This window comes from Pygocentrus nattereri, chromosome 30 (assembly GCF_015220715.1).
Source record: "Pygocentrus nattereri isolate fPygNat1 chromosome 30, fPygNat1.pri, whole genome shotgun sequence".
NCBI classification, from domain to species: Eukaryota; Metazoa; Chordata; class Actinopteri; order Characiformes; family Serrasalmidae; genus Pygocentrus; species Pygocentrus nattereri.
Genome location: NC_051240.1, coordinates 9498542 through 9511940, shown reverse-complemented (window position 1 = coordinate 9511940; position 13399 = coordinate 9498542). Strand labels below are relative to the sequence as shown.

Sequence of the window (13399 nt, the reverse complement as noted above, 5' to 3'; positions counted from 1 at the left end):
ACCATTTGAACATTACATTAAAAAAAAACATTTGTAGATCTACTAGTCACTTTTATAGTAAATAAAATGTCTATAACTGTTCTGTAGAAATTGCAGCCCCTGGTTCCTATAGTCACCATTATAAAGAAGTTGCTAAGTTTCTTTACAACAAACCCTTTCACAACAAACCACTCTGAATGACTTTGTTTACATCTCAGTGACTGAATTATGTATAAATTATTAAACATTTTTGTTATGCTCCTTTAACTTCACCTTTAAATGCCCCGTTTCTTCATTTTGGCTTTGAAATTTCAATTGCTGAGTGATGATTGTGGCTTGAAATTAGCTGGAATGCACCAGAACCCCATTCCAGGAATAAACACTGAGATGCAATAGTGTTCTAGCTTAGATCTCAAAACCCTAGGTAACTATTTTTAAAAGGAAACTGGGTATAGTTGGTTTACTCTGTTCTAAAGTGTGTGCATGAAGTGAAGTGTCAATTGAATATGCCTTGCATCTCATTCAATCAATGGAAAGTCACTGTACTGCCCATCCAGTCTCATTGGTAACAGTTGTACATTACACTATATGTTTGGAATGTAAAGGCAGCCCAAAACATCTACAGTCAGTAATAAAAATGGTCTTCTGCTTTCTAATTTTCTTCAAACCTTGGTGGCATTTGTTTGGATATGTAATCTATTGAATATAATTCATATTATTTGCTGTGTTTATATCATATATATTATGTGTTTATTGCTGAAAATTTCAGTCAACAAGCTCTCAGATTAAAATATCCTCTATAATTTGGCATGTCAGTTAAGTGACTCGATTATAAGTAAGCCAGATGACTGATATCCAGCTAGCTAGCCAGACAACGTCAGCAATTCATTGTAAGCTATGTATCGATATAAGTAAGTATAAATAGATTTCATGTAAAAGTACCTGGACCCTGAGCGTTTAGACAGTCTAAATCAAATAATGAGAGAGGAAATTTAGTATTCCCGATGCAATAATGGCTGTGACAAGCATTTTACAGTTTTCTTTGCCATGTTGGAAAGCTTGTCACTAATTATCAGTAGTTCAAACAAAAGTGACACTAGCTTATGGGAGGTGTTTCTCTATGGTGTTATTAGTTTAATGTCTGTTCCTCTTAGCTTCTGAACAAGTTCCGTTATGTTTTTAAGCATTCAAAGTGCCATTTTGTTCCACTTCCAGGCTGTTCTCTTAGAAATGGTATCATATGTATGAGACAATTAATGGTAAACAATTTTATAGAGGTTTAAGTTGCAATAAAAGTGTTCAAAAAAGTGAATTTGTGATGTTTAATTAAAGCATTAACAATTTTAAGGTCTGAAAGGTAAATGCATATTCTAAATATAGATTGTGATTTATTTCCAATAATCAATCAGAAGTACTGTTGTTTGCAATGTATATAATTTCAGGGTTTTTAGAGGCCCCTGATGTAGGTCAAGCTAAATGGAGGGCCCTCCAGCACACCCAAAATTGTATTATACATTTCTATAACTTGATAAATAGTTCTGCCAGTTTGCATTGAAATCCCTGTAGTTGCTGAGTGATAAGCCTTGGTATGGAATAAGCCTGGGATTTTTACATGTGTAGGAAAAAAGTGTTTTAAACTCTTTTGAGATGCCCTATTACTTTTAATGCACAATAATTATTGTTTTTCAGTGTGAAGTTGCACCATAAACCAGAAATTGTAAGACAAGAAAAAACACACAGGGTTCCCCATGAAAATCTGGAAACCCATTTCCACTCCTGGTGATAATTCGTCACATTTGGGAATAGTTTATCTGGGTTATATGCCCTAAATTTGAATCTAGATTTGTTAGGCCTTTTTGTAAAGTGCAGTTGGAAATCTCCCTCTGTGTACACACTAATAATAGTTTGTCGGCCAAAGCTCTGACTTCTGCTTTTGGGAAAATATCCTGAGAATGTGTGTCGTCATAGAGGTCCAATAAAAGAACAGGGGAAAAAGAGTCATGACAGCTCTTTCCTGTCTACCTGTCTAGCAGTTAACACACTGGAACTAAGAGGCCTCTTGGGGTCCAAACTAATGACTCTCTGCATGAAATCCATCTTCTGGAACCAAGATGGAGTGCCTGTCATTCTGGTGTTGAGCTGTACAGTCTAAACAAGCAGCTGCTGAGCCTCGGGTTGGAAGCTGTGGAAGCTCTATTACATATCAGAGTCACTTGAATTAGTTCCAATTTAAGTAACACTCTGTTTCCAGTTGCCTCTGAATTTTTCTTATGTGTTAAGAAGAACTGTTGTGCAAGGATAAGGTATGCAGCATAAACTGCATTCCATGACTAAAACCTTTGCACTGAAACCTCTCAGCATGAATGGAAGGCGAAACTGCTTAGAAACCAATAAAACAGTGCAATTAACTCAAGCACAATACATACATACCACAGGCTCTCAAAACATGAGCAGCTTCATTCAAATAAATCGCATTTCTGTGGCACTTTGGTCTGGCTTGATTGTGAGTGCCTTTTAGAGTTCAAAATAAAATGCTACAAGCTATACAGGACTACAGACGTAAATGTGTGACATCCATTTGGGTTGGATTTGAAAAACCTATTGAGAAGACATTTCACTCAGCTCTGCCTTTTTGTGTCACCAGAGTAAGGCATCATTGGGAAGTGGAGTGGTACGATTTTGCCTGGAACATAGAGCAGCTGCCATGCAACTTTACCTGTTGAAACTAACAAAAAACTAAGCTGCACTTGAGTTGTATAATGTAAAGTCTCTTGCAACTCACTTGAAACTTAGCTGCAACAGTTGCAGGCAGCTGAACTTTGTGAAACAAGTTTCACTAAAACAGCTAGTTAAAGCGACAATAATACATCAAAGTGGAGCAGCTGTAGTATTGCATTACACAGTGAAAGTTGCATACAACTTGTTTAAAACCAACAAAAAACTAAACTGCTCTTGAGCTGCGTAATGTAAAGCCATCTGCAATTCACTTGAAACTTCACCACAACAGTTGCAGACAGCTAAACTCTGTGAAACAAGTTGCATGAAACAGCCAGTCAAAGCGGTGATAACATATTAAGTGATCACATCCAACAACATACTTTAAAATGACTGATTTCACTGGATCAATGGAAAGTGGTTTATTGGGTAGTTGAAAATTAAAGCCCCCTAACTTTTACCTTGCCCCACACTGACTGCAAGGTTGCTAGTTTTGTCAGTTTCCTAAAGCAGAACAATAAACATGAGTTTTATTTTAAAACAAATTCTTTAAACAGGTTCTTGTGTCAACATTTCTTCTTTGTTTTTAGCTTGCTCCTTTTGTAATTTGCATAGCTCGATTCATTTCTCTTTTGACACCCTGTAATCCTACAAAGAGCTTAGATGTGTTTGGAATCCAATGGATGGAAATTATTACAGCAGGGGAGGCTGAGATGCTCTCCTCAATGAAGCACATCATAGGTCGATGAAGCAGAGTGTGCTTCTGTGACAGGATAAGTGAGCCACAAGTAGGCCAAAACCATAACGGCTATATTCATTTTCAAAGGCTTGACATACAAACAACAGTTAAAATGCAAATATGCAGTAAAGAACCATGGATGTAGATAAAAGTACAGATAGGCAAATATGTAAATTACACCTCTTGGATGGCTTTACAGTGAGAAATATATGAGATGTCAAAATAATATGAACTGTAATCTAGTAACTAAATGTGAATTGCTTTGCATAACTGTCAATTTGCATAGAAACTATGTTGCAGGTGACTTAGAACATGCAACAAGTTGCATGGAATTTACCCTGCCGCACAACACTTAAGTTGGGGTTCTTGCTCTCTCTCCCTCTCTCTCTCTCTCTCTCTCTCTCTCTCTCCAAGGTCACTTTGATTACTCCATCCCACAAGCCTAACACTGCAAAGTTCCTCTGCCCAAGCTAAAATTTAAACTCCTGTTGGCGATCACGTGGCGATCATTAGGGTCCAGGTACCGGGGTCCATCGCATCATGTGCCATTTTGAAGCCAGTAGACCACAAACATTTTTAAAATGGCCTTTACTTATAATGGATGTGATGCCTCAAAAGAAATGTCTCCCAAATTCATATATATTGACCTTTTGACCTCAGTAAGCCCTGCTAGAAAAACCAGCATAACCCAGCATAGCTGGTCTCCAGCAAAACCAGGGTAAGTTGTAGTTTGGATGCTGGTATGCTGGTCAAATAGCTGACCCACCGGACCAGCATACACCAGCTTAGAACAGCATGGAATTCAAGCAGGACTCTGTTGTTAATGTAAGCAACAGATTTTTTAACAAATAAATTGAAATACTTAGAAAACAATCCAATACTTTTACATGATTTGTAGGTGTTGAACGTTATTCTATATTAAATGATATTACATATTAAATTTCCACAGGAATTAAACTTGTATTTTATGTTAAAATCACTAAAAATACCTCATAGGAACAAGGACCCTGTACTGAGCTATGGGAGTTGGTTTTTAATCTTGTCACCTTTTTCACTGCTCATAAATTTCCATGTGTGACAGTCAAACTATGAACACTAATCCAGATCAAATTCAGAAAAATGAAAACTTAATAAATTAGATCATGAGTAATAAGTCTCAAAGCCTGAAGTTTAAAGGGTTAAAACAGGCTCCATAAGCACACATGGAGGATGGAAGAGTGGCTTATTGAAGATATCCAAAACAGCAACAATGTATGGGAGGCAAATCCGTCCAAAAAGGAAATGAAAATGAAAAGAATAAAATGTAAATGCAAACCTCTTTTTGCCATTTCTTTTTCCAAACATCTGCGCAAATATCCTGTCAAAATTGAAAATTAAATGAAATGCCTTCATTTGCAATTTCAATTTCACATGAGCATGAGCCGTTTGTGACAAAAGTAAAAATAAATTGAAAACACCTACTTGTTATTTCATTTTAGTCATTATTCTGTTTTTTCATGGCCAAATCTAAAATGAAAAAGCTAACAGACAAAAGAAAACACAAACTTCACTTTGGCTTTGGCTTTTCTTCATGAAACACAGAATATGTGTCAAAACTAAAATCAGAATACAAAGTTTACTTTCTTATTACTTTTTCATAGTGATCGGCTGCAGATTCTGACAAAATGAAAATGAAAATAAATAAATCATAATGGGTAAATCAACAGCAAAGTGACAGTTTGTTATTTCATTTTTTGTTGTGGACGCGCTTTAAGTGTCAGAATGAAAAAGAAATTGAAGGAAAGAAGGAAAAAATCAGGAAAAAAATGAAGGAAAAAATCAGCACCACCTGCTGGAGATTCACTGTTCATTTTCCAGTTTTCAATTTCGTTTTCTAACTGACCAACATGCAAATATATGTTAATTAGCACTAGGCAGGGCTATGGGGTACATTTTAGGACAGCCCCAGCCTTCCGAGGAAAAACACGTCATGTCTCAGATCTGGTGACCAAATGGCCCTAGAGACAAGGTATCAGACCAAACGGCCTCAGAAAAAACTGTGAAAATGTTACACTGGCATTTATATCGACATACACCAAAGTTTTCTAAGTCATACGAACCAGTCTATGCTCGACCAGGCTTGTGTTTGGTCTGATACCTTTTCTCTGAGGCCGTTTGGTCTGACACCTTTTCTCTGAGGCCTCTGATGGCGATTCTGACGCAAATGGCTGAGGATGTCCTAAAATGTACCCCGTAGCCCGGCCTAGTGCTAATTAATATACATTTGCATGTTGGTCAGTTAGAAAAAGAAATTGAAAACTGGAAAATGAAAAGTGAATCTCCAGCAGGTGGCGCTGATGTTCGTTTTCATTTTCCTTTTCATTCTGACACTTAAAGCGGCCCACAACAAAACGGAATCATGAACTGTCACTTTGCTGTTAATTTTCGCATTTTCATTTTAATTTTGTCAGATTTGCAGCCGATCACTTTGAAAAAGAAATAAGAAAGTAAACTTTGCATTTTGATTTTAGTTTTGACACATATTCTGCGTTTCATGAAGAAAAGCCAAAGCGAAGTTTGTGTTTTCTTTTGTCTGTTAGCTTTTTCATTTTAGATTTGGCCGTGAAAAACCACAATAACGACTAAAATGAAATGACAAACAGGCGTTTTCAATTTAAAATTGAAATTGCAAATGAAGGCATTTCATTTCATTTTCAATTTAGAAGGATATTTGCGTGGATGTTTGGAAAAAGAAATGGCAAAAAGAGGTTTGCATTTGCATTTTATTCTTTTCATTTTCATTTCCTTTTTGGCCGGATTTGCCTCCCATAACAGTGAAGCATATGGAACAGACACTGAATGAGTTTTCTCTTGCACACATTTAAAAATGATGGTTCTTCGAGGGTTATTTGGTAAAGAAATTGGTTCTACATAAATGCATGTACACACAAAGAACCCTTTGCATGTTTAAATGTGTTTCATTTCATTGTGAAAGAGTTCTTCAGATTGATAGAGAATGTGCTGTAGATGGTTCTATATAGAACCTTTTTGAAAAGGGCTCTATATAGCACCAAAAGGGTTCTTATATTACCACAATGTCAAGCTTGTTACAGGAGAATCAACCTTTCTGGTCCTATATAGGACCCTTTTCAAAAAGGTTCTGTATAGAACCATGTTCTTTACTAAAGAACAGTTACAAAACCAACATTTTTAAGTGTGTATGAGCGGTAAGCTCTACATGCTAAAGACTGTCAGCTGTGTGAATGTTTTAAGCAGTCAAATAACTGATAACTTGAGCATGAACACTTGACAGTTTCTTTGTTTTGCTGTCTTATGGTGAACCAGACGTTTGCATAAAAAAATTTAATCTGCCACTTTGGGAACATTTTGTTCATCTATGATAGGAGAAATACTTTATTTATGCAAAATGAAGGTTTTCTGGTTCCTGCAGTGAAGGTTAATGGTGGATTAGCACTGAGCCTAGCAGTATTTAACAGGAGTGAAACACAGATGAAAAGAAAGATAGAAGTAAAACTGTGAGCGTTTTATTTAGGGATGACATTCTCACACTGAATTAGCCTTTTTTTATCTTCAGTACATCACTTTAGCAGCTGTTCACATCTTTCATTGCCCTGCTTGTCTGAGAAGGCGAGAGGGAGAGAGAGAGAGAGAGAGAGAGAGAGAGAGAGAGAGAGTGAGAGTAATTTTAATTAAAATCACTCCATTCCCCTCAACATAATTGCTACATATTCAGTTTGTATTTCTTTTGCACTTTTCTAACCTGAAACACAGCATATTTGACAGGGTTTTGTTGTAATGGCTTTTTCTTGCCTGATTGCTTTGGGAGTCTGAAAGCTCACCTGCAGGCACAGGTTCCAGCCTGAGTCAAGCTAAAATGCTAATTGCATTGTTAGGCTACTTCACTTTGCATTTTACTGAGGCACAGAGGCAATATCAGCATTTTAAATGGCAGTACACACTAAACCAGCCGGTGGTCACTGTCATAATAAATATTACAGTATCTGTGGGGTATCTACTTAAAACCAAATGGAAGGCTTTGGAAATCATTGAAATTGAACACAAAAATGAAAGTGTGCTCATTTCTCAGAATGTATAACGTGGAAAAAGCTCATGCATCCACTTGGTTGCCAAGGGCGCACTGGTGAAGTAAACTTAGACGCATGCCCATGCTTTACCCTTAGCAAGGGAGAAAGGAAGAGGAAGATGAGGGAGATGGTGTTGTCTCCGCTTTCATAGTTTGGGATAGTTTGTCGCTTTAGGAGAGATCCAATAAAAATCATTGCCCAGGTGTGCACTGCAGCAAAATCCATTGCTAAAAAAGGTCATTTCTCTAGGTTAAAAGATGTTCTCTTTTAACATCTGTCGTACGATGCTAGCAAAATGCGCACTATTGCCCCCCTTTTCATGAGGCATTGGATTGTCACACTCAGTTTGTTCCCACCTTAATAAGTCTGCATTTCTTCTTACACCGATCAGGCATAACATTATGACCACCTACTTGTTTCTATGATCACTGTCCATTTCATCAGCTTCACTTCCTATACAGGTGCACTTTGTAGTTCTACAGTTACAGACTGTAGTCCATCTGTTTCTCTGATACTTTGTTAGCCCCTTTTACCCTGTTCTTCAGTGGTCAGGACCCCTATGGACCCTCACAGAGCGGGTACTATTTGGGTAATGGTTCTGGATGAATGAATGCTGGAGTTTTTAAACACTGTGTCCACTCACTGTCCACTCTATTAGACACTCCTACCTTGTAGATGTAAAGTCAGAGATGATAGCTGCTGCTGCTGCACAGTTTGTGTTGGTCATCCTCTTGTCCTTCATCAGTGGTCACAGGTTGCTGCCCACAGGACGCTGTTGGCTGGATATTTTTGGTTGGTGGACTATTCTCAGTCCAGCAGTGACACTGAGGTGTTTAAAAACTCCAGCAGCACTGATGATCCACTCAGACCAGCACGACACACACAGTACCACCCAAAAAGTACCTGCTCTCTAAGGGTCCATGGAGGTCCTTACCACTGAAGAACAGGGTAACCCCTTACTATATAGGTGTACTTTGTAGCAGATAAAATGGACAATGAGTGTAAAAACAAGGAGGTGGTCATAATGTTATACCGGATCAGTGTATATTAATCCTTATATTTCTCATGGTTTTTCCTAGACATCTTGTTATGAGATTCCATCTGACCACCCAATACCACACCACCTCACCCATGGCTGGATTACCGACCAGGCCAGTGCAGCCAGCACCCAGGGGCCTCTTACTGACAGGGCCAAGTTGTTCAAAGAATAGTAACAGGTGCAAATGTCTGATGAACGTATAACCTTTCAATTTGTAATGATTAAGTAAATGAAGTAAATGCCGATCTGCCCACACCCTGCAACCATATTTAAAACCATTAAAAGCTCCATAAAAACAGTGCAGAGATATAATTGTGTAGTAAGTAAAAGGCTATTGCACATAAAGTGAGATGAGTTGGTTTGTTTACACTATATTTTTTCCAACGTTGTTGAAAGCACATACAAACAAACCATATAAACAAACCCAATCTGTTTATTAAAGTTATTTGTCAGGACTCTTTTTTTCTTTCATGTTTTTTGCATGATAGATGTGTGTCATCGCTGTTAAGACAAAACCTTCCATCTCCAAAAACTGCAACTTTACAAGAGAAAAACCTTCTTTGAATGGGAGATTTTGGAGCATTTGGAAGTCATTTTGGAGCATTTCTATTGATCAGTTCATCATTAAGATACTTTAATATCTGTAATATATATGAGCAAATATATACATTTTTCTTTCCATATGGAATCCCTGCCCTGAAAAAAACAATATTTGTTCACTGTATTAAATTCTTGTTTCCCTTTTTAAATTATATTGTTGAATTGTTTTAGTAACGAGACCTAGTGTAATGTTGTAATATGTTTTCAAAAATAATTTTTGAAACCTACTTACCTTCTTTATTTGTATATCCTTCAGTCTTTGCCACATAGGAAGCCGTTTCATATAAGCTCAGGTCGGTCTGTGTGTCTGTTTTCCTCCACTAATGCTAATAGATCAGTTTGTACCTTGTGCCATGCAACAGCTCTGTCTCGTTCTTGCTCTCTGCTTCTCTAATAGAAAGCCAATTAGCTGGCATTAGGATGGTGGCGGAGAAAGGGTGCAGAGCGTGGGCGCCAGCGTCACGAAGGGGTACCTAACAGCACAAGCACAGGCGTTGTGAGATTGTCGTGCCTCATCAGACACCATTATTTATCCTTCCCCCTCATTTCCTGCACCGCTGGGGTCCAGGTACTCTATAATCTTGCTGAGTCTTCTCTCAGACATGATTTGGTGCCACTCTCTAGGCCTGTACATGTTCTCTGTTTGTCTCAGTAATTAATGGACCTGGTTCAAGTGGTTCAAGTGCACAAGTTGGTTATGCTTCATGAACCTCCTGCAGGAGATTTATCGTTCTTACCATTAAAGCTAAAGAATAAATTATATTTTAATACGAACAAAATATATGCTACAAACATTTCTCATTTTCTTATTTATAGGTGACATGGACAGTGGCTAATGACCTCTCCAGCAAGATGGAGACACCAATTACAATCCCAGGGTTAGGACTCAGTGTCCTGCAAGCTTCAGACTCTTGGGGCAATACATCGGTTCTCCCTGCCAACCCAGCCTTTCCCTTTTCCTCTCAACTCCCAAATGATGTGCTCCTCCACAATGGATCCCTGCAGAACTGGACAGACAGTGATAGCATGGGTTTTGTGCCTAGTGTTGCAGGAATCCTCATTCCTCTTATCTACATAATTGTCTGTGTGATTGGTTTAGGGGGCAACACCTTGGTCATCCACATCGTCCTGCGCTACTCTCAGACCCAGTCTGTCACCAACATTTACATTTTGAACCTAGCCATAGCTGATGAGCTCTTCATGCTGGGTCTTCCCTTTCTGGCAGTCCAGAATGCCCTTCTGTCTTGGCCGTTCGGCTCATTAATGTGTCGTCTGGTCATGACTGTAGACGCCATCAACCAGTTCACCAGCATCTTTTGCCTGACCGTGATGAGCATTGACCGCTACTTGGCTGTAGTGCATCCTATCCGGTCTTCAAGATGGCGGCGGCCCCGAGTGGCCAAAGCAGTGAATGCCACAGTATGGGCTGTTTCCTTTGTGGTCGTCCTGCCTGTGGTGGTGTTTGCCGACGTGTTGCAGGACGACGGCAACTGCAGCATTGTGTGGCCTGAGCCTGCAGAAGTTTGGAAAGCTGCATTCATCGTTTACACCGCAACAGTAGGCTTCTTTGGCCCCCTGCTGGTCATCTGCATGTGCTACCTTCTCATTGTGGTCAAGGTGCGCAACTCCGGACGCAGAGTGCGTGCCACGTCCATCCGGCGACGGAAGTCTGAACGGAAGATCACACGAATGGTGGTGATTGTAGTGGCCGTGTTTGTGTTCTGCTGGCTGCCGTTCTACGTATTAAACATCGTCAACTTGCTAGTGCTGCTCCCTGGTGAGTTCCGTGGCCTGTATTACTTTGTGGTGGTTCTGTCATATGCTAACAGCTGCGCCAATCCCATCCTGTACGGCTTCCTCTCTGACAACTTTAAGCGAGGCTTCCGGAAAGCTCTATGCCGCTCAACTAGGCGAGTGGAAAATCAGGATCTGCAACTGGGAACCATGGGAAACCACACCCTGCCGCTTGAAGAAGTAAAGAAAGACCTAGAACCCAGAGAGTGCCTGAGGGAAACTTGCACAGAGGTGCAGCCAGAAAGAGAGGAAGACAATGAAGAAGAGGAGGAAGCAGACATGGGTTACATGGAGAATGCCACTCAGATGATGGAAATCTGCAGGTCGGTGCAGAATGGCTGCAGGAATGGACACATGGAGGGCGCTAGGACCCGGTTCTCACAAACAGCTGAGGCCAAAGCAGCAGGCCCTGTTAATGGAGCCAGGACTGGGGGGAATGGAGGCTATATTAGTCCAACCCTTGGACCTGTTGCTTCTCTTAGTGGAGCTCAAAAAGGAAATGTCAAACGGCTGTCAGATGAGGCAGCAGACACCGTCCTGGAAATCAGCTACTTATAAGAAAATGTATTAAAATATAACTGGCTGTTTTATGCCTCATTTTCTTCAGATTCCAGCATAAGTCAAATGCTAAATCCTGCCAAATTGGGGAGTTTTTTTTAGAAATCATCAGAAAGTGTCTTGTGTCTTTAAATGTCAATTTGAATGTTCTCAGTGTTGTGCGTGCTTCACAAATAGTAATATATAAACACATATTCTTTCTGAATTCTGGAGGAACAATTAGAGCAGAATTCATTTCTGCAGTGATGAGCTTGAGAAGAAAGAGTGGTGATGCTGAATCATATTGCTTAGAAAATGATTCTTCAGACCAGATTGTGCATAATTTTATGGCTGGAGCTGGGAAGCTCTAAACACTGAATGGAAAGCTGATAAAGAACATTTGTAAATGCACCTGTGTTTCATATTACTGTGATTCACATAGATTTGGAGGCAAAATGTTCTGTTCTGTTCTTTCATGTTAGGTTGTGTTATTGTGTAGCACAGTGTGTAATGAGGAGCATTCGAATTATATATTAATGTTTTAACATTAAAGCTGCCCAACAGAGTTTTTGCTGAATAGCTGATGCTAGTGAGAAATTTACCCATCCAAGCTCCACCCACAGTAAGTTCTTTCACAGGTACTATTGCGAGGTTACCAAGTTTTACAGAACTGTGGTCAAATTTCATTTAATGAGAAATTCAACTCACACTTGAATTTGAGGTTAGTGTGCTATTAATATTTTATTAGTGTAAAAAGTCACAATGGTTTGGTAGTTTGGATGTAGTTTGTTGGTGATCAAGCCAATGTCAGCCTTAGTCTTGTGAGGGCAGATGTGATGTCATAACACAAAAACACATCTGGGGCAACTTAAACTTTTGTTGCTGGACTGTGGTGAAATTTGCTGCTAAATAAGGGCATACCCCCTCTAAAACTCAAAATGCCTCTTTTAATGTCCACAGTACAATCAATAACACAAGCTAAACAAGCTAGTAGAGATGTACCAAAATTTTGGCTACCAGAGATTGTGGGTGACAGAGAAAAATTAACATATGACACTTAACAAAGAATTTGAATGCTAATAAAAAAATTAGACACAGTGATTAAGCACAGTGCTGTTTCGTCTGTTTGTTGACATGTTCAGGCCTGTTCAAACAGCTTGAGCAGCAGCAGATCCACAGTGAAACACACACAGTCCACTGCAGCTTAGACCTTAGACTTCTAGACAGTCTTTAGCTTACATGCTGTAACTGGTTTAATGAAATTCCTTAAGGGAAATCATATAAATAATATTTTTAAAAGTTGCTGCTGTAAATGTGTGTTTGTTAGATGCTGTTTTTAGGTTTATGGCTATTTCCTCTCTTTAAATTACAAGCATTGAGGGTCTGCTGGAGGAACCTCAAGCTGCTAGACGGCAGTCTCGCCCAATGCTTTACCCAGTAAAATGATGAGGTGTCTTCTGTCGTTATAGTCAGCATTCATCAAACCATCTTGTATTATATTTTCATATTTTTACAACTTTTAATATTTAATATTATTTAGCAAACAGTTTCAAATAAAATTATTCCTGTAATTCTCTCAGTTGTTTTTACAGCTTCGTGATTAAGACATTTGAGGCCTCATCAGCACTACTAAGTTAATTTTTAGTAATAATAATAATAAAAGCATAAATAAAATGGCACATTATATAGGAAAAAGAACGCTTTCTTTTAGTATTTTTTTCATGTTTTGATTGACTGTGTCCTAAATTTTGGTCTTGGTCAAAACATTTTATATCGGTGCACCGTTAACTACTGGAACCAAAAATATAACTTACACACGACACTCTTTTTTTGGGGGGGATTCACAGCCCTTACGTTACACCCATGGGCTAATGACAGGCTTGTCCAACATCGAACAACATTGACAAGCAC

The 13399-nt window shown here is 38.9% G+C and overlaps 1 protein-coding gene across 2 annotated transcripts in view; it reads left to right on the top strand.

Moving 5' to 3' along the window:
* Window positions 1-13161, top strand: part of LOC108424687 (somatostatin receptor type 5) — a 31818-nt gene extending 18657 nt beyond the window's left edge. Inside the window, exons 2-3 of one of the 2 annotated variants that reach the window (XM_037536384.1) lie at window positions 9555-9725; window positions 9974-13161. In XM_037536384.1, the coding sequence (XP_037392281.1) occupies window positions 10010-11509 (1500 nt within the window). In that variant the 5' untranslated portion in view covers window positions 9555-9725; window positions 9974-10009 and the 3' untranslated portion in view covers window positions 11510-13161. The remainder of the gene's footprint in view (window positions 1-9554; window positions 9726-9973) is intronic. The other variant, XM_037536385.1, reaches the window with a different exon arrangement.
* The last annotated feature ends 238 nt before the right edge of the window (window positions 13162-13399 follow it).